The following is a 17,978-nucleotide window of genomic DNA, read 5'->3' on the forward strand; positions in this document are numbered from 1 at the left end:
TTGTGCAGGACCTGCTTCCCACGCGGGCGGGTGGGGCAGGATCCTCGCTGAGCAAACAACGTTAAGTAACACTCTTAGGAAACAGACAGAAGTGGAGGCCAAGCGTTTACCCCCAAGGTAGTGCGGCCAGCGAGGAGCAGAGCCCGACTCTGTCCCAGGCTGGGTGCCGGCCCCACCCCTCCCCGCCAAGCAACGCAGGGACCCGAAGGGTGGAAAGGAGCGGCCCTGAGGTCGGAAGGGCGACCCCAGGGTCAGATCAGATGCCTGGGTGTAAGGAGAGTTTTCTGGCTGGAGGACGGAGGATGCGGTAGGGACGGGGAAGGAGGGGAGTCACCCAGGCCAAGGTGATGGCCGTTGGGACCCCCGGCGGCAGTGCAGGCCAAGCCCAGGGTGCGCCGCAGATCACGGAGGCCTGGGAAGGCGCTCTTCTCCACGCTAAGAGCAGTGGGTGTCTCACGAGCAGAGGAAAAGGGCCCTGGAGGTGGACAGGTCCTGAGAGCCCCGGCTTCACATCGAGAGGGAGAAGGGAGAAAGGAGAAAGCAGAGCCTTTGCCTCCCCCAGGGCTGGCGCACGGTGGGCGCTCCTGCACATTTCGCCAGCGTGGGACTTCCCTGTGGTCCAGTGGGTAAGCCTCTGCGCTCCACTGCAGGTTGGATGGGTTGGATCCTGGTTGGAGAACCGAGATCCCGTGTGCGGCGACTAAGAGGTCGTATGCCGGAAGGAAGATGGCAGATGCCGTGGTGGGCTTCGACTAAGACCAGGGCAGTCAAACGCAGAAACGCTTCTTGAAAAGAGCGACCCCTTCCTCCTCTCCTTCCTCACCACACCCTGGGGAGGCAGCCGGGGAAAGTGACAGGGGCTTTGGGGGGTTTGGTGAGGCGTACAGGCTCAGACAGGGGACCGGGGAGGTGCCCGCGGTCTGGGCCCGGTCTCTGCCCACGTTGCCTCGCTCCTTCCCTGGCCCAACGCCGTCTTATCCGCCGGGCAAGTGCCAGTCAGCCCGCAGCACAAGCCGTGCCCCCCTGCTTGTCGAGCCTGACCGCCTGCAGTGGGCGGGCTCCCGCCGGTGTCCACACGAGAGCCTGCCTTTGACGCCCGCAAACACCCTCTGAGGTCACAACTCTTGCAGCCCCACTGACCGAGGGAGAAACTGAGGCTCAAGGGGTCAGTCAAGCTGTCATCAGCCCCCTAGTCACCAAAGGGGTCCCGTCCAAGTCTGCTGCCGGACTGTGAGGGGTGGACGAGGTCTGGGAAACACGGTCAAGCCAAAGCGCCCCCCTCTCCCTCCCTTCCCCCTCCCTCCATCCCCACCTTCCTTCCATCCATCCACCATCCTGCCTTCGCAAACGCCACTGCAGGATCTCTGTGCTTAGTGAGTAAGGAGACTAACTCGGCGCCTGCCCCCATCCTCTGCCTGGACCAGGCAGGGTGCTCAGCCAGCATTTGATGAGGGGCGAGTGCCGAATGTCTAGACCACAGGTTCTGCCAGGTGTCCGTGGTCGGGGGGGTGGACCAGGCCTCCTCGGGCTTCCGGCTGCACAGGAAGACGGTGGCTGGGAGGGGCCCAGAGCAGAGAGGGATGCAGATGCCAAAGACAGAGGATGGGTCTGTCCTGGCAACAGTGGGAGCTAAAAGTCAAGACGCTGCTGCTGATGGCCGCGGGGTCCTCAGGAGACAGCGGCTTGGGTATCCCAGTGATGCCCAGGCGGTCAGAGCCCGCGGGCCGCCTCTGGCAGCACCAGGCTCGGGTTGCCTGGGGCCTCATGGGACCCGGGCAGTTTCCCCCTCCGGAGAGGACAGCGCCAGCCTCCCGACTGTGGTGAGGATTCAGGAACAAGGCCTGTCCCGTGCTGGTGGGGATGGGCCGGTCCCCCTCGGGGGGCACAAGGGGGCGGGGGCAGCAGGGCCAGGACCACCGAGACAAGAGTCCAGCCCAGGGTGGCCAGGGGGCTGCAGCCAGAGAGCTGGAGGCTGGCACCCGCTGCCCCTGCCCGCTGAGGGGGTGGACCGGTGGGCCCGGGAGTTGACCTGGAGAAGGTACACACCGCCTCAGGATGGGGTGGTGCCGCGTGCAGTCCCGTGACCTGCAGCAGGAAGCCCCGAGGGGAGGGGCTGAGGGCGCGGCAGGTCCTTCCATCTGGAGTCAGGGTCCCCGCTCTGGGCAGCCTGGGCTCTCCTGCCCGGCTGGGATGGGCTCCTCTCCCGGTCAGCACCACACCTCTGGCTCCCGGCCGAAGGGCACACTGGGAGCTCGCTACCATGTTCCTTTGCCACATCTGGGTTGAACGCCTCTGTCTGCCCCAGTCCAGGGGGCTGAGAAGAGTCGGATGTGACTTAGCATGACTGAGCGACACTTGCTGACCCTAGACCGTGAACTGCGCCAGGACGCCCGCCTCCCCGGCTGGCGGGCCTCATCTTCTCCAGCCACGCGTTCCCTGGGCCCGGACTCGGCCCTGGGCTCTGTCTCAGATGCTGAGAAGACTTTGGAATGGTGACCCACAAATAAGAGAAGCGGGCTGGAAAGCTGGGGTGACTGCAGCCACAGGGACAGGAGGCCTAAAGCCCCCAGTGGGCTCTCAGGATGCAGCCCGGGACCCTCAGCAAGGTCGAGTGCCCCAAGCGGCTCAGGGCGTGGCTGGCAGAGGGCAGATGAGCAGAAGCAGCCCCAGGCCCCATGGCCACCCAGCCCAGTGGTCACAGACACGGAGCACGGGGCTGCAGGCGTGGGGCGGAGCCAGACACAAGGGCCACGGGACCCCTCTCCGGATCGGGGAACCAGGGGGCGCTGGGGCAGTGGGGCCGCTGACAGAAGGCTCTCTAACCCAGAGGTTCTCAGTCTTACCAGCAGCACACCTTCTTGTTTTCCTTTGGCCACACCACGAGCTTGTGGGATGTTAGTTCCCCTGACCCGGGACTGAACCTGTGCCCCCTGCAGCGGAAGCACACCGGAGTCCCAACCACTGGACCATGAGGGAATCCCCAGTCTGCCTCTTTAAAAACACTTGTAAACCAACGTCCTCTTTGTGCTGCGTTAGGCAGAGTCGTGTCCGACTCTGCGACCCCATGAACTGCAGCCCACCAGGCCCCTCTGTCCATGGGATTCTCCAGGCAAGAAGACTAGAGTCGGTTGCCATTCCCTGCTCCAGAGGATCTTCCCAACCCAGGGATGGAACCCTGATCTCCTTCACTGCAGGCAGATTCTTTACCGACTGAGCCACAGAGGGAAGTCCTCCTTTACAGCCTGACAAATGACGTGAGTGAGTGGTCAGCTCCGGCATGTCCTTCCCACCCTACAGTATTTGCCAGGACCCCAGAGGCACGAGGGAGTCGCCTTTGAAAATTGCCTATGTGATCCGTCCCTTTTGTGTTTTAGGCGAGAAAGCTGAGACCCAAGGAAAGCAGTCAGGCTCCCGAGTTCAGAGTCCGCAGGGGTGCCTGCAGCTAGTTGGATGATCACTGCTCAGCTTTAATAGCGGGAGATGGATGAGGCCCCCACTTGCTCAGCCACTCTACCATGTTCCTCTGATGCCCCTCGGGTGGCACCAGCACGGGCAGTGACGGGATGGTGCCGTGGGGCTCCCAGGGGCTCGAGCTGGGGTCCTGCTCCTTGGCAGCAGCCTGCCCTCCTCCCCTCACTGTTGACCACCCTCCTAGGGGCTGTGACAGATCGGCCAGGCTGCGGAGCCCCTCCCAAAGCCCTGAGCTGACTGTCTGGCTTTGCCCCAGCTGCCCACGTACCCAGGTGAGCCACCTACTTCCGCTGAGCCTCGGGGGCCTCAGCCTCTGTCCAACAGAGCTGTGCCTAGGGGTCCCATGAAGACATGATCCCTGTGGCTCCACGACCACCAGGACCATCCTGGTGTCTCACCTCCCCCATCCCCCTCATCCACCTCTCCTCTCACAGAGGACCCCTGGAGCCAAAATTCCCTGTGTTCTTAATACTCGCCACTGCCCAGTGGCATCTCCCACGGTACATTAGCGTTCACGGGAACCCAGGATGAGAAACTAGGGTATCAGGAATTCCCTGGAGGTCCAGTGGTTGAGATTCCAGGCTTTCACTGCTGACAGCCTGGGCTTGATCGCTGGTCAGGGGACTAAGATTCCATAAGCCTCACAGCACAGCCCAGAAAACAAAAAACAAGCACACACCAGGAGAAAAGAGAATGAAAAACATGAGTGCAGCAAAAAGGGTGGAGGCTTCTCTGAGCCTGTTTGCCCACCTGCAAGATGGGGCCAAGGTTGTCTGCGCACCTACCTAGGGAAAGCCTGTGTGAGTGAGAGGGCTGCCTGTCTATCTGTTCTGCACCAGGAGCAACACAGGAAGGTTGATCACAGAAGAGAGGCTGGTGGGGGGAAGGGGAAAGTCGCTTTGAGGGTCCTGTGGGGGCTCGTGGCTGGACAGCCGTGCTCCAAGCAGCACAGCCTGGGCTGTAAAGGCCCCAGGCGCTGCCCGGTGCCACGCCCTGAGGAGCAGCGGGGTCAGTAATGGGGTCACGACATTACAGACTGGATGCAAACGGGTGGGACCACAGGTCCAGCTGCGTCCCCCAGGAGCCACGTGGCGCCGGGGCAAGGGCAGGGAAGAGCCAGATGTAAGTAAAGTTCCTGAGCTTACAGCCACACAGGTGGCCGGGCTAGAAGCAGCCAAGTGCATGTGTGTGCCTGTGTGTGTATGCGTGTGGCTGTGTGTGCATGCACGTGTACGTGTGCCTGCTTGTGTGTGCACGTGTGTGCCTACATGTGTGTGCATGCGGGCGTGGGGTGTTGTGCATGTGTGTGCCTGCGTGTGCATGTGTGCATGGGTGTACATGTGTGTGCCTGAGTGTGTGTGTGTGCATCCGGGCGTGGGGTGTTGTGCATGTGTGTGCTTGCGTGTGCATGTCTGCGTGTGTGCATGTGTACATGTGTGCGCCTGAGTGTGTATGTGTGCCTGCGTGTGCAGGGTGTGGGCATGTGTGTGCCTACATGTGTGCATGCGGCCGTGGGGTGTTGTGCATGTGTGTGCCTGCGTGTGCATGTGTGCATGGGTGTACATGTGTGTGCCTGAGTGTGTGTGTGTGCATCCGGGCGTGGGGTGTTGTGCATGTGTGTGCTTGCGTGTGCATGTCTGCGTGTGTGCATGTGTACATGTGTGCGCCTGAGTGTGTATGTGTGCCTGCGTGTGCAGGGTGTGGGCATGTGTGTGCCTACATGTGTGCATGCGGGCGTGGGGTGTTGTGCATGTGTGTGCCTGCGTGTGCATGTCTGCGTGTGTGCATGGGTGTACATGTGTGCGCTTGAGTGTGTGTGTGCCTGCATGTGTATGTGTGCACGCGCGTGAGTGTACACGTGTGCCTGTGTGCATGCGTATATGTGTATGCCTGCATGTGTGTGTGTCTCCGTGTGTGCCTGTGTGTGCATGCGTGTGCGTGCCTGTGGGTTCCACAGCTTAGGATTCCACCAGCGCCTCTCTAGCGGCCTGAGCCTCACCCCTGGCCCAGCCTGAGGCCCCTGCCCAGGGCCCCAGCGGGCAGCCTGGAGCCTGGGGTCCTCGCCCTTGCTGCCAGGTGGTACCTGAATGGAGGATACAGGCAGGCCAGGTGGCCTGGGGAAGCCATGCCCTTTGTCCCCTGCCTGCCTGGCCCCGGGTCCCTGTCCCTCCTTTCTGTGGAGGGACTTTCACTTACCCCTCCTCTTAGCCCACTCTGGGCAGGAACACGTGTACCAGACACGTACCTGCTCCAGAAGGAGAGGTGCTGGGTGGTATGATCAGAGCTGCAGGGTCCCGGGTTGCCCAAGCCCAGCCTGGAGAGTCAGGGAGGGCTTCCTGGAGGAGAAACCGCTCAGCAGAGGCCAAAGGATTAGATAAGGTTAGTAGTGAGTGGACAAAACCAGGGGTTGTGTGGGGCCCACTAACCAGCCTACTGCCTTGAGCAGAACTCTGAATCCAATGGGACTGAGACCGCTCATATATCGAATGCCTGGTTTAAATAACCCTGGTGGACCAGTGGTTAGGACTTGGAGCTCTCACTGCCAAGGGCACGGGTTCAATCCCTGGTGGGGAAACTAAGGTTCCATGAGCTGCACGGGGTGGCCAAAAAGACAGACAAGAAGCAGAAACAGAAAATAATGTGTGGCAAGCATCAGCGCTGAGTGCAGCACACGTCATTTCTGTGTCGTCCCCAACACACTGCAGCCCGGAGGCCTTTGAGCCAGGCCACCTCTTCAGACTCCGGGAAGCCTATGAAAGTCCGGGCCAAGCCCTGGATGGGGAGACTGGAGCGTACACAGACCTCGGTGCGCCTACTACACACCCAGCCCAGGGTCCTGGGCTGACAGGGTCCCAACCCTGAGAGACCGATGCTGCAATACACCCTGGAAGAGAGCCAGCCATGGTCCCTCAGGCAAGAAGTGGCAGAGCCTGGATGGACACCCAGGTCTCTGAGGCATCTGCCCACCTGCCACGAGGCATCTGGGTGAGCCCCAGGAAGCTCAGAAGGCCCCTGGGCTGGCTCCACCCTGGCACCCTGCCAGCCTCAGCCAAATACCTGCCTGGCAGGCCTATTTCCTGATCTAGCACTGAAATGAGTGAGCTGGCACGGAGCTTGCTCTGGGCACTGTGTAGTCGCACTTCCTTGAAACCTTACAGAGGGAATGAGTGCTCAGAGAGGTCAAGGAGCTCTGGGAGGTCACACAGCGGGGCAGCGAGAACACGGGAGCAGGTCAAAAAGCTGAAGGGACATTGGACTCCAAAGGCCCACAGCCCTAAGCATCTGATGCACTGCCCCACGGAGAGCCAGGCGAGTTCTCCGGCCATGCTGCCTCCAGAGCGGTGGTGTGGGGAGCAGCAGGGCCCACAAGGGCCTTTGGTTTTTCTTTTTGGAAAAGCTGGGCACTCCTGAGCCAGGCCCAAGGGCAGGCCCGGCCCTCACGGTAGCTGCATTCTTCCCCTCCTCCCCTGCCCCTCCACCGCCTCCGGGTTCCACTTGCCTCTCTCCTTCTGTGGATGTGAGACGTGAGGCTCCCGGAGAGGAAGCCTGGGGAGGAGTCCTGGGAAGGGGTTCTCCTAGCTGCAACCTTGAAGTCAGTCAGATGGCATCAGAGTGCCCATGGAAACTGGAGGCAGAATTTTGCAGGTTCGAATCCCCACTCAGTTACTTCTCTGGGCTTCCCTGATGGCTCAGACAGTAAAGAACCCACCTGCAATGCAGGAGGCCTGAGTTCGATCCCTGGGTTGGGAAGATCCCCTGGAAAAGGGAAAGGCTACCCACTCTAGTATTCTTGCCTGGAGAATCCCATGGACAGAGAAGCCTGCCAGGCTGCACTCCATGGGGTCACAAAGAGTCAGACACAAGTAAGTGACTAACACTTTCACTTTGAGTTACTTCTGGGCCTTGTGACTGTCGGGAGGTCCCCCTCTCACAGAGCGGTCTCCAGGGTGGTTGTGAAAATGAACCAGGAAATCACAGTTCGGGGCTCTGGTCCTTAAAGGAACCCTTCTGCCCTGTCTCGGCTGCCACCATGCCCAGGCCATGGGCTCGAGGCTTCTCTGTAAAATGGGCTTGGGGGTTTAAACAGATAACGCACGCAAGCCTTGGGAGGGGCCCCTGGAAGGGTAGGAGCAGCGGGCCCAGACACACCCTCCCCAGGTGAGCCCAGGGCACACCCTCAAGTTCAAGCATACCTCGTTTTGATTTCCAGTCCCCGTGTGTGTGCGCACGCGTGTGCGTGCGTGTGCGCGCATGCTAAACCGCTTCAGTTGGGTCCAGCTCTTTGTGACCCTATGGACCGTAGCCCGCCAGGCTCCTCTGTCCATGGGATTCTCTAGGCAAGAATACTGGAGTGGGGTGCCATGCCCTCCTACAGCGGATCTTCCTGACCCAGGGATTGAACCTGCGTCTCTTGCATCTCCTGCATTGGCAGCTGGGTTCTTTACCACCAGGGCCACCTGGGAAGCCCTTTCAGTACCCACACCACCCAAATCCTTGGCAGGGCCAGGCAAGGTGGGCTCACACCCACTGGTGATTTTCAGGCCCAGACGAGCGGCTCGCGATTCGCCCGGGGTTCCTTGGCCACAGAGGTATCATCCAGGAAAAAGATAGTAAGGCACGTGGTGCCAGTGCCAGCCAGAGGCCAGGGGCCAGCCAGACAGACCCCTGGGCGTCGCCGGATTGGACACGGGCGGCGTTCAGCCCCGGGGGTCCGGAGCCCAGCGCGCGCATAGGCAGCGGAGAGCGGAGCGCGGGCCCGTGCGCCCACCGCAGGAGGTGGGAGAGCGCGCCCAGGGACGGAAGGGGCGCGCGAGGACCCTCGGGCACCGGAAGGGGCGCGCGGGGCGGTTGGCCGCGGCCCGGGGCGGCGGCGGCCGTTGGCGAGAGGCGGCCCGGGCCAGACGAGGTCCGGTGTCTGGCCCCGGCCGCGGCCACCATGACCAAGGACTCGCCCAGCCCTGCGGACGGCGGCCGCACAGCCTCCCAGAAGCCGGCGACTCCGGGCCCGGCGGCGGCGGCGGCGGCGGCGCTGGAGGAGCACCGGCGGGAGCTGGAGAAGCTGCGGGCGGAGCTGGAGGCGGAGCGGGCGCGCGGACGGGCGGAGCGGCGGCGCTTCTCGGCCGGGGCGCGGCAGCTGCGAGAGGAGGCGGAGCGAGAGCGGCAGCAGCTGGCGGACCACCTGCGCTCCCAGTGGGAGGCGCAGCGCAGCCGGGAGCTGCGGCAGCTGCGGGAGGACGTGCTGCGGGAGCGCGAGGCCGAGATCCGGCAGCTGCTGCGCTGGAAGGACGCCGAGATGCGGCAGCTGCAGCAGGTGCTGCGCCGGGAGCGCGACGGCGTGGCGCGCCAGGCCCGGGAGCTGCAGCGCCAGCTGGCCGAGGAGCTGTTGAGCCGCGGCTACGGCGGCGGCCGCGCGGGGCCGCCCGAGGACGCGGGCGCGCGGTGCCGGTGCCGCCTGCAGGAGGTCCTGGCGCAGCTGCGCTGGGAGACTCACGGCGAGCAGGCCTCGCGCATCCGCCACCTGCAGGCCGCGCTCGACCGGGAGCGCCGGCTGTTTCTCAAGTACATCCTGGAGCACTTTCACTGGCACCCCGCCCTGCCCAGCGCCCCCGACGCCCCTCTTCCATTGGGAGAGCCGTCTCGCGAGGCCGCCGCCAAGGCCGCACGCGGACTCGGAGCCCGGGATGGCCGGAGCGCGGGCGTCCGCGCACGCTCCCGCTCCCTCGACCAGGTGCCCGCGGCGCGCGCCCGCTCCCCCGGCAGCCCGCTCCCCGCGCGCGCCAGCTCGCTCGACTCCCTGGCGCCGGCGGGTCCCCGCCCCTCGCTTGACAGCAGCCCGAGTCACTCCAGGGCCCCCGAGTCCTCGCCAGACGCTTCCCTCTCGGGCTCCCGGAGGCCCCTGCCGCCGCCGCCGTCGCCGCCCCCATCGGAGCTCCAGACACCTAGCGCCCTGCGAGAGGGGGAAGAGGCGGGGAGCCGGCCCCGCGAAGCCCCGAGCCCCCCACCGCCGGGCCCGGGCCACCGCGAGCTGCTGAGGCGGAACTCGGAGCTGTCCGAGGCGCTGCAGGAGCTGGCGCGCCGCTGCTCCGGCCTCCGCGAGGAGAACATACGGCTGCGGCGCTTGGGCCTCCCCGACGAGGCGAACGAGAAGGCTAAGCGGCTCAAGGGGAAGCGCGCCGAGCTGACCAGTCTCGCGCGGCGCCTGGAGGACCGGGCCCGCAAGCTGCAGGAGGCCAACCTGCGGGCCGTGAGCGCGCCGGTGCCCGGAGAGAGCCGCGCGGGCCTGGAGCTTTGCCAGGCCTTGGCCCACCAGCGCGCGCGGGACCTGTCCGAGCAGGCGAGCGCGCTGCTGGCCAAGGACAAGCAGATCGAAGAGCTGCGGCAAGAGTGCCACCTGCTGCAGGCGCGCGTCGCCTCGGGCCTCGGCCCGCTCCCCGGAGAGGGCGCCGCCAGCGCCCAGTGGCTCAGCATCGGCGACCTGGACCGGCTGCAGCGCGAGTCCCAGCAGGAGGTGCTGCGCCTGCAATGGCAGTTGACGCTGCAGCAGGCCGCCGGTGGCGCCCGCGCGGAGGCGGGCGGCCAGAGCGCGCCCTGCGAGGCGGCGCGGCGCCAAGTGCGGGAGCTGGAGCGCGAGCTGAGCCAGCGGCGGCAGGAGTGCGAGGAGCTGGGCGCGCAGGCGGCGGCGGCGCAGCGGCGGGGCCAAGAGGCTGAGGCGCAGCTGCAGGTGGCGCTCCGCGAGGGCGCCTGGCTGGCCAAGGAGAACGCGCGGCTGCAGGCCCAGGCCGCCTGGACGCGGAAGGTGGCGGCCGAGAACGAGGATGTGCGCGGGCAGCTGGGCCTCGCGTGCCAGCAGCGCGACGCCGCCGGCTTGCTGGCCGAACAGCTGCTGCAGCAGGCGGCGCAGAGGCAGGACTGGCAGCAGCAGCTGCAGCACCACCTGCAGAAGGTCCTGTGTGATCTCCAGGCCGCCCGGGACGAGATGTGGGCGCCACAGTGCCAGCCTGGCCAGCCTCCCCAGGACGACCCGGGGACCGAGCCGCAGCTGGGGCCTGTGAACCCAGCGTCCCCTCCGCCCAGCAGAGACAGACGGAGGAAGGAAGACCTCCTGCTGGAAAACCCAGCTGCCCTCGGGCAGCCAGCCTGGGTCCCCCAAGCTCCAGACTCCAGCAGCCAGCCTCTGGACTCCAGGCTCCAGCCCCAGAGGACCGGCTTCCAGTCGAGCTCCTCCTCGGAGGTGGAGTCCGAGTGGGCCACGGTGCCCTCCTGCCCTACGCTGGACGCCGATACAGCCAGTGAGGCAGAGGACCTGGAGCCGGACAGCCTGCCCTCGACCCTGGAGGCGGGGGGCTTGGAGGTCTCCATGGCCACCCCTAAGCTCAAAATCTTCCTGGCTCGGTACAGCTACAACCCATTTGAGGGGCCCAACGAGCACCCTGAGAGCGAGCTGCCACTCATGCCTGGGGACCACGTGTACATCTTCGGCGACATGGACAAGGACGGCTTCTATGAAGGGGCACTTGCGGACGGCCGGCGGGGGCTGGTGCCTTCCAACCTGGTGGAGCAGATCCCCGACAGCGACATCCAGGGCCGCCTGCCCACTGAGTCCCTGGACCGAGGCCCCACTCGGCTCCCGGCGGCTGGGCAGGGCCAAGCTTGGAAGGATGACCCCAGTCCTGGCTTCTTACCTGGGCAAGCCCAGGCAGCTGTGGACAGAGGGCCGTGCCCAGTGGCGAGGGTGCGCTCCAGGATGGAAGTGGCAGCAGAGGTCTCAGACACCAGGACCGGAGCCGGCCGGTTGGGCTCCCAGGAGAGCAGGGACAGGCAGGGGCCCTCCAACGCTCCTCCAGGGACCAACAGCGTTCCTCGTATGGCCCCCGTGCGTCTTCACCTGCAGAGTGTCGCGGCCACGTCGGCCGAGATCGCCTGGGTGGGTGACAGCCACGCTCACACGGTGTACCTGGACAACCGGGAGCATGCCCTGACCCCCATGGGCGTGACTGGCTACACCTTCCGCCACCTGAAGCCCGGCACGAGGTACCAGGTGCGGGTGGAGGTGTGCCCCACCTGCGACTCGCTGCAGGCCTGCCAGGAGAAGACGCCCTCCGCCGTCACCTTCGAGACACCCTTGGCGGGGCCCCCCCACCCTCCCCTGGACGTGCTGGTGGAGCGCCACGCCTCCCCAGGCCTCCTCGTGGTCAGCTGGCTCCCCGTGACCATCGACGCAGCTGGGTCCTCCAACGGAGTCCCAGTCACGGGGTACGCCGTGTACGCTGATGGGCTCAAGGTGGCGGATGTGGCCGAGGCCACCGCAGGGAGCACACTGCTGGAGCTCTCCCAGCTCCCGTGGCCTGCGATGTGCCAGAAGATCTCAGTGAGAACCACGTCTCTCTGTGGCGAGTCCTTGGATTCCGTGCCTGCCCAGATCCCTTACGACTGCTTCACGTCTCTCCACTGGCCAGAGATGTCGCCGTTCGGCTACACCTATGGGGACCCATCTGCCGTCAGTGGGAGCTTCCCCGTCTGCCCTCAGAGGCTGGGGCCTACACTCCTGAGTGCCAAGGCCCACCCTCACGCCCCCCGAAGCGGCAGGGAGCCCTGGGCCAGGTATCTCGAAGCATTCCCTGAAGAATCCCCAAGGAGGCAGTCCCCAGAGCCCAAACTGATTTCAGAACGTGGAGGTCCCAGTGCAGGCTCAGGCAGCCAAGCCCAGGGGCCCACGGAGGCCCGGAAGCCCTCCAGAAAGAACCGGCTCTTTGAGAAGCGTCCCTGGAACCACAGGCCGTCTCTGCCATGGGGCCGGCCTCGCGGGGAGGGGACCCAGGACCGGCGGGTGCTCACTGGCCCAAGCCCTGCTCCGGGAGTCCCCCGTCTGTCCCCTGAGCCTGCTCCCGGCAAGGAGCTGTGTCAGGAGAAGGCCGCCTCTGGGAAAGTCCTCAGAAAAAAGGCAGACGCTCTCGCGTCCACCCCTCCTGAGCTGGGCAGCAGCCAGCAATCCGCGTCTGACTTCAGTGGCGCTCAGCAGGAGGACGCGCGGGGTGCAGAGGGGCAAGAGCGGAGACGAGCGCTCCGGGGCCCGAGCATGCAAGGTCAGGCTCCGGGGGCTCGGGCTGGGGGCTGGCTTCGGGGGCCCAGCTCAGCATCGTGTCCTGCTCGGTCCGGCAAGGCCCTCGGGACGCCCAGGGGTGCCGCCCCGCCGCCGGGGACAAGGGTGGGCCCTCTGGCTGGGCTCTTTGTGGCCCTCCCTGATCACGAGCCCCTGGCCGTGTCTGCCACCCCCAAGGCTGCAGGGGGGGAGCTGGCCCTCCAGAAAGGGCGGCTGCAGGACCCCCACGGCTTCTGGCACAGCGAATGCAGCAGGCCAGAGGGCAGCAGCACCAGTCAGCTGGTGGCCGAGGTGGATGCGGGCACGGGGTGGACTGATGGCCGTGGCAGGTGGCATTTGCCAGGACACCTGGATGACTCCGAGGGGCTCACCGGCCCCCAGGGCTCCTCTCCCCTGCCGCAGGGGAGCCCCGGAACGCCCTCCTCCTCACTCTGGGCTCCAAAGACCATGATGGCAGCTCTGGACTACGACCCCCGGGACTGGCTGGCGCGGGGCCCAGCGAAGGGCCAGCTGTCACTGAGGGCAGGGGACGTAGTCACTGTCCACGGGCCTGTGGACGACAAGGGCTTCTACTACGGGGAGTTGGGCGGCCACAGAGGCCTGGTCCCCGCCCACCTGCTGGACCACATGTCCCTCCAGGAGTGAGTGCAGCACCCCGCAGAGGGGGCAGCCTCGGCCGCCTGCGCCCCACGTGGGCACCCACCGCCAGGCCCTCCTCGCTTCGCGCTGAGGCTCCTGCCCCACACACTGCTGCTCTGAACCCTCTGTCACCCCAGGCCTCAAGGGCAGCGAAGCCGAAGTCTGGACAGAGCCATTTCTAGAAACAGCAAGCTGCTTCCAAGAGGTTGGCGGGCTGGTGATTGCGGCGTCTGGACCATCGGTCTGATCCTTTCTCAGCTCCTTCCTCAAGACCTGTTTCCCCTGAGGGTTTGGCTTCTCTCAGCCATTGCCTTGTATGAAAGTCTAAAGAAAAGCCTGTCTTGACCAGAGTGTTCCTTTTCTATCTTCTGTTCAAACCCTCATTAAAAGTTCATAGAAACAGAAGAGAACATTGGGAGTGGAAGCAGAACCAAGGAGGCGAGCCCAACCCTACCCCCTCCCTGCCCGTCCAGGGGCCCTGGAGGACTGCAGACGTGTTTCCCCGGGCGGAAGGTGGAGGAGAAGACCCTTTGGTGGGAGGTCAGCTCAGCCCAGGTCCCCACTGCAGTCAGACGGGCACCACCCTCCATAGGGGCAGAAGGGAGCAGCTGGACGCAGCTCGTTGAGGGTAGGAGCCACGGGCAGGTGCTCGGGGGAGCTGGTGACTCAGGTCCAGAGGGTGCCCTCACATCACGCCATCCCCGGGGCTGAGACAGGAACAGGGAGGGGCCGGCCCGGGGGAGGCCTCAAGGTGGCCCACCGTATCCTCAGAGGATGCGGGAGGCAGCCTGGGGCCTTGCGGTGCGCACACACACTCACCCCTCCTGAGCGGAAGCGTCGCGTCTCAGCCGGGGAGGAAGCTGCCCGCCGAGGGCTGTGCCCCCTGCCTGCGCCCACACAGACACCAGCTTTCCAGTGAGAAGGCCGGCTCGGAGGCTCGGAGGCTGGTGAAATGTCCACACCATACACTTTCCCACCTTAGCCATTTTCAAGTGTACAGCTCAGCCGTGCCGAGAACGTTCACGATGTTGAGCAACCAGTCTCCAGGACGTCTCTCCTTCTTGCCGAACTGGAACTCTCCCCGCCGTTACACGACATCTCCGTGTCCCCTCTCTCAGGCCTTGGTAACCTCTCATCTTTCTGACGTATGACTTTGACTCCTCTAGGGACACCGTGTCAGTGGACTTGGACCAGAAATCTGGGCTTTGGTGTCTGGCTTCCCTGGCTGGGCACAGCGTCGGTGGGTGTAAGCCGAGTGGTGGCAGGTGTCGTGGCCCCGCTCCTCCTTAAGGCTGAATTGCTGCCACTGGATGGGCCACGTTTGGTGCATGCGCTCATCCATCGGGGTCGCGCCCCCGTTTTGGGAGTCACGTTGTTGTGGACACGGACGTGCAGACATCCCTTGGCTCTCGCAGTCTCCCACGTTATCATATCTGTGTGAGCTCACAACCCAGAACGGAGCCTGAGGCCCGCCAGGAACAAGAAAGCTGCTAGTGCACCGGAGGGCGGCCCAGCCCCTCCCGGCACCTGGGCTCAGGTTGGGGGCTTGGGGGGCTGCCCACAGTCGGAGGGGGGCACAGGTGTGGTCCCCACTTGCTGTGAGAGAAACGACAGTTTAGCCGGAGGACAGGAACTTAATCCAGCACTTGCAAGTTTAAACACAGTAGCTGGGTGGTGAAGAATCTGCCTGCAGTGTGGGAGACTGGGGTTCGATCCCTGGGTCGGGAAGATCCCCTGGAGAAGGGAATGGCAGCCCACTCCAGTGTCCTTGCCTGGAGAGTTTCATGGACAGAGGAGCCTGGCGGGCTGCACTCCATGGGGTCACAGAGTCGGACAGGAGTGAGCGACTAACACTGTGACTTCCGCTGCAGTCCACGGGAACCGCACAGGTGGCCTCAGGAGGCTGACCCCAGCCCCATCGCCCCGTCAGCCCTCTCTCAGCCCCTGCCCTGCCCGTCGGCCGGGGCCCCTCATCGCCCCGCACAGCGGCAGAGTCTCCGTGTCCCTCCGGCGCCCACCGTGCTCTGCTTCTGTCCATCACCCTCCCCCACGCCTGCTCTCACCTGCGGTGCTTCTAGAGTCACCTCCCGCCCCCGCGCTGGCCCCCACTGCGACGGAAGCCCTGCCAAGGCAAGGACCGCATCGCCTGGCACACAGTAGGTCCTCAGTAAATGCCTGTGGAAGGCAGGAGCTAGCAGGGCTTGACCACCCCTGTCTGTGGCTCCCATGCAGGGCTGGGGGGGGGGTCATCCGGGGCACCGGGCCTCGCCACCCCCGGAACAGCCAGGCATGGACCCTGGGGCAGCAGAGGAGGGCTCTGGTTCTGATCACGGAAGCAGAGGCAGGTGAGGCGGCGTCCTGGGCGGTGGGAGCCACATCTGGGGGTGCAAACACGGAGCAGCAGCCCAGGCGGGGCGGGGCGGGGCGGGGCGGGGGCGGGCGTCCACCCCCCCCCCACCCGCGCCAGCTGAGGAGGACCCCCTCCCCAGGGCTTCCAGCCCGCCGCCGGGAGCTTCCTGATGTCGCCACCAGATGGCAGCACCGGCGGCTGCTGCCCGGCTTCGCACCTGGGGCAGGGCCGCCAGGAACAGGCTCCCAGACCCCGCGGGCCCCACCCAGCCGTGTTCTCTGCCCGCCTTCTCCCCAGGGCACCCTGGAGAGCACCCCCCCCCAGTCGTGTATCCACAGGGGCCATCCTTCCAGGGGCTTCCGGAGCAGCGTGAAAGCCTTCTCCAATAGGCTTCCTGCTGTCTAGCAAACCCCAGCCTCCCCAAGGCCCTGGGAAGCATCAGTGTCCCAGCCCGGCAGGCTGGGGGGCTGCAGGACCACCAAGCAGCCATCCAGGGGACGCTGAGTGGGGGCTCTCGGAGCCTCTATTTCCTCATCTGGGGCCGGGCTAGGGCAGGAGCGTGTGGTCCAGGTTCAGGACTCAAAAGAGGACGAAGTCGGAGAGGGTCCAGGGGATGGGGGCAGGGGTCCGAGGCAGGGTGGATGGTTCTGGGCCCAGCTCTCTCCCCTGGGGCCCTGGAGCCTTTGGGTGGGGGGCAGGGAGAGGCTGCACAGGTGTGAGCAGGTGAGCCACTGGAGACGGGCCCCGCCCCTCCCTGACGGACCAGGCGACCTGGAGGCCCAAGGCCTGTCCAGACCTGCCCAGGAGGGAAGTGGGGTGGAAGGCCCGCTGGCCAGAGGGCAGAGGAAACTTTGCAGTGGGCAGGCGGGCAGGGTCAGGAGGGCTCTGGAGCCGGGGTCACTGAGCCTGTCTGGGCGCCGGCCACTTCTGCCCGGGGCCCTCTGACCCATGCTTGGCCCCTCGCCAGCCTGGGCCTGCTGTCCCACGACGGGGTGGGCTTGGTTCCTTCCCCCGTCACCGTCAAGGGGGTGAGCCTTGGTGAGCTGCGCCCGCTCACCAGCCTGAAGGTGACCGCGAGACTCGTCTAGCCCTCCCTCAGGCTCCCGGCCGGGGACCCGCGCCCCTGTCATACGGCGGCCCCCAGGGTCAGCCCCTCCATCTCTCTCTGCCTCTCAGGGCCCGGCCCCCTTTTGCCCTCTGCCAGCATGCTCTTTCAGAACACCGTTGCTAACTGATCGCTTTCAGAATCCTTGCGTGAAATCCGTGTTCATGAGAGCTGCACGGCACGGAAGTCACGATGTAAGAAGCTCAGAAATGCCCCCAAAGCCCATGTGAAGATCATTCCAGCACCTTTCGGTGGCACCTGCTTCCCCTGTCTCAGCCCCTGGAGGCCAGGCTTAGAGGTGGGGTGGGGGCTGCTTGCGAGGTCAGGGGTTCCACGGAAGGCAGAGCCCCACAGGCCAACTCAGCTCTTGTAAAACTGAGCACAGTGCCAGCTGAGGCCGGCTCCAGACCCCAGGCACGGAGGGTTCCTGGGGCCATGCTGATGCCAGGGGCGCCCCAGTCCGTCCTACCTGGCCAGCCAGCCCGCCAAATTCCCAGTGGCTGGTGGGGTCGGCCATGGGTCTGTTCTGGGGCAAAACGCCCTGTATTTGGAAGTTCCCGAAGAATTGATCCTTTTGAACTGTGGTGTTGGAGAAGACTCTTGAGCATTCCTTGGATAGCAAGGAGTTCCAACCAGTCAATCCTAAAGGAAATCAACCCTGAATGTTCATTGGAAGGACTGATGAAGCTGAAACTCCATACTTTGGCCACCCAATGCAAAGAGCCAACTTGTTGGAAAAGACCCTGATCCTGGGCAAGACTGAAGGGGGGAGGAGAAGGGGACGACAGAGGATGAGATGTTTGGATGGCATCGCTGACTCCATGGACATGAGTTTGAGCAAACTCTGGGAGATGGTGATGGACAGGGAGGCCTGGCGTGCTGCCGTCCACGGTGTCGCAGAGAGTCAGAGATGACTTGACGACTGAAAGGCAACCGCCATCAGGAGCCCTGGTCTTGGACAGCTGGATCTGGGCTCGGATGACCCCTGTGCTCTGAGCCGTTTGGCATTTCTCTTGGGGTCCTCTGGGCCTGACCACCTCACAGACTGTGGCCAGCTGGCTGGGCCTCCTGGACATCGAGCCTGAGGGACCCCCTGGGCCACTCGCCTCGGTCAGGGTGCGCTAGTCAGGGGGCGTCCACCTGGAGGCCGGGACCCCCCGGCTCAGTCCCCTTCTCCTAGCCTGGCCTTCCAGCTGCCCGCCACGTCTTCCCACTGCCACCCCGCCCGCCCCCAGTGCCTTCGGCTGCCCCTCCCCGGAGCAGGGACAGCCTGCAGGCACCGTCCCCTGGCCTGGATACTCATTAACTCTGCT

The 17,978-nt window shown here is 64.9% G+C and overlaps 1 protein-coding gene across 1 annotated transcript; it reads left to right on the forward strand.

The window, feature by feature from the left end:
• The first annotated feature begins 2,340 nt into the window (after positions 1-2,340).
• On the forward strand, positions 2,341-16,648 carry LOC138093595 (RIMS-binding protein 3B-like). The gene is made up of 6 exons (XM_068989641.1): positions 2,341-2,492; positions 6,177-6,277; positions 8,013-13,212; positions 15,443-15,555; positions 15,700-15,814; positions 16,528-16,648. The coding sequence occupies exons 1-6, from the start codon at positions 2,341-2,343 to the stop codon at positions 16,646-16,648; spliced, it is 5,802 nt and encodes a 1,933-aa protein (XP_068845742.1).
• The last annotated feature ends 1,330 nt before the right edge of the window (positions 16,649-17,978 follow it).

This window comes from Capricornis sumatraensis, chromosome 17, assembly GCF_032405125.1.
Source record: "Capricornis sumatraensis isolate serow.1 chromosome 17, serow.2, whole genome shotgun sequence".
Classification (NCBI taxonomy): Eukaryota; Metazoa; Chordata; class Mammalia; order Artiodactyla; family Bovidae; genus Capricornis; species Capricornis sumatraensis.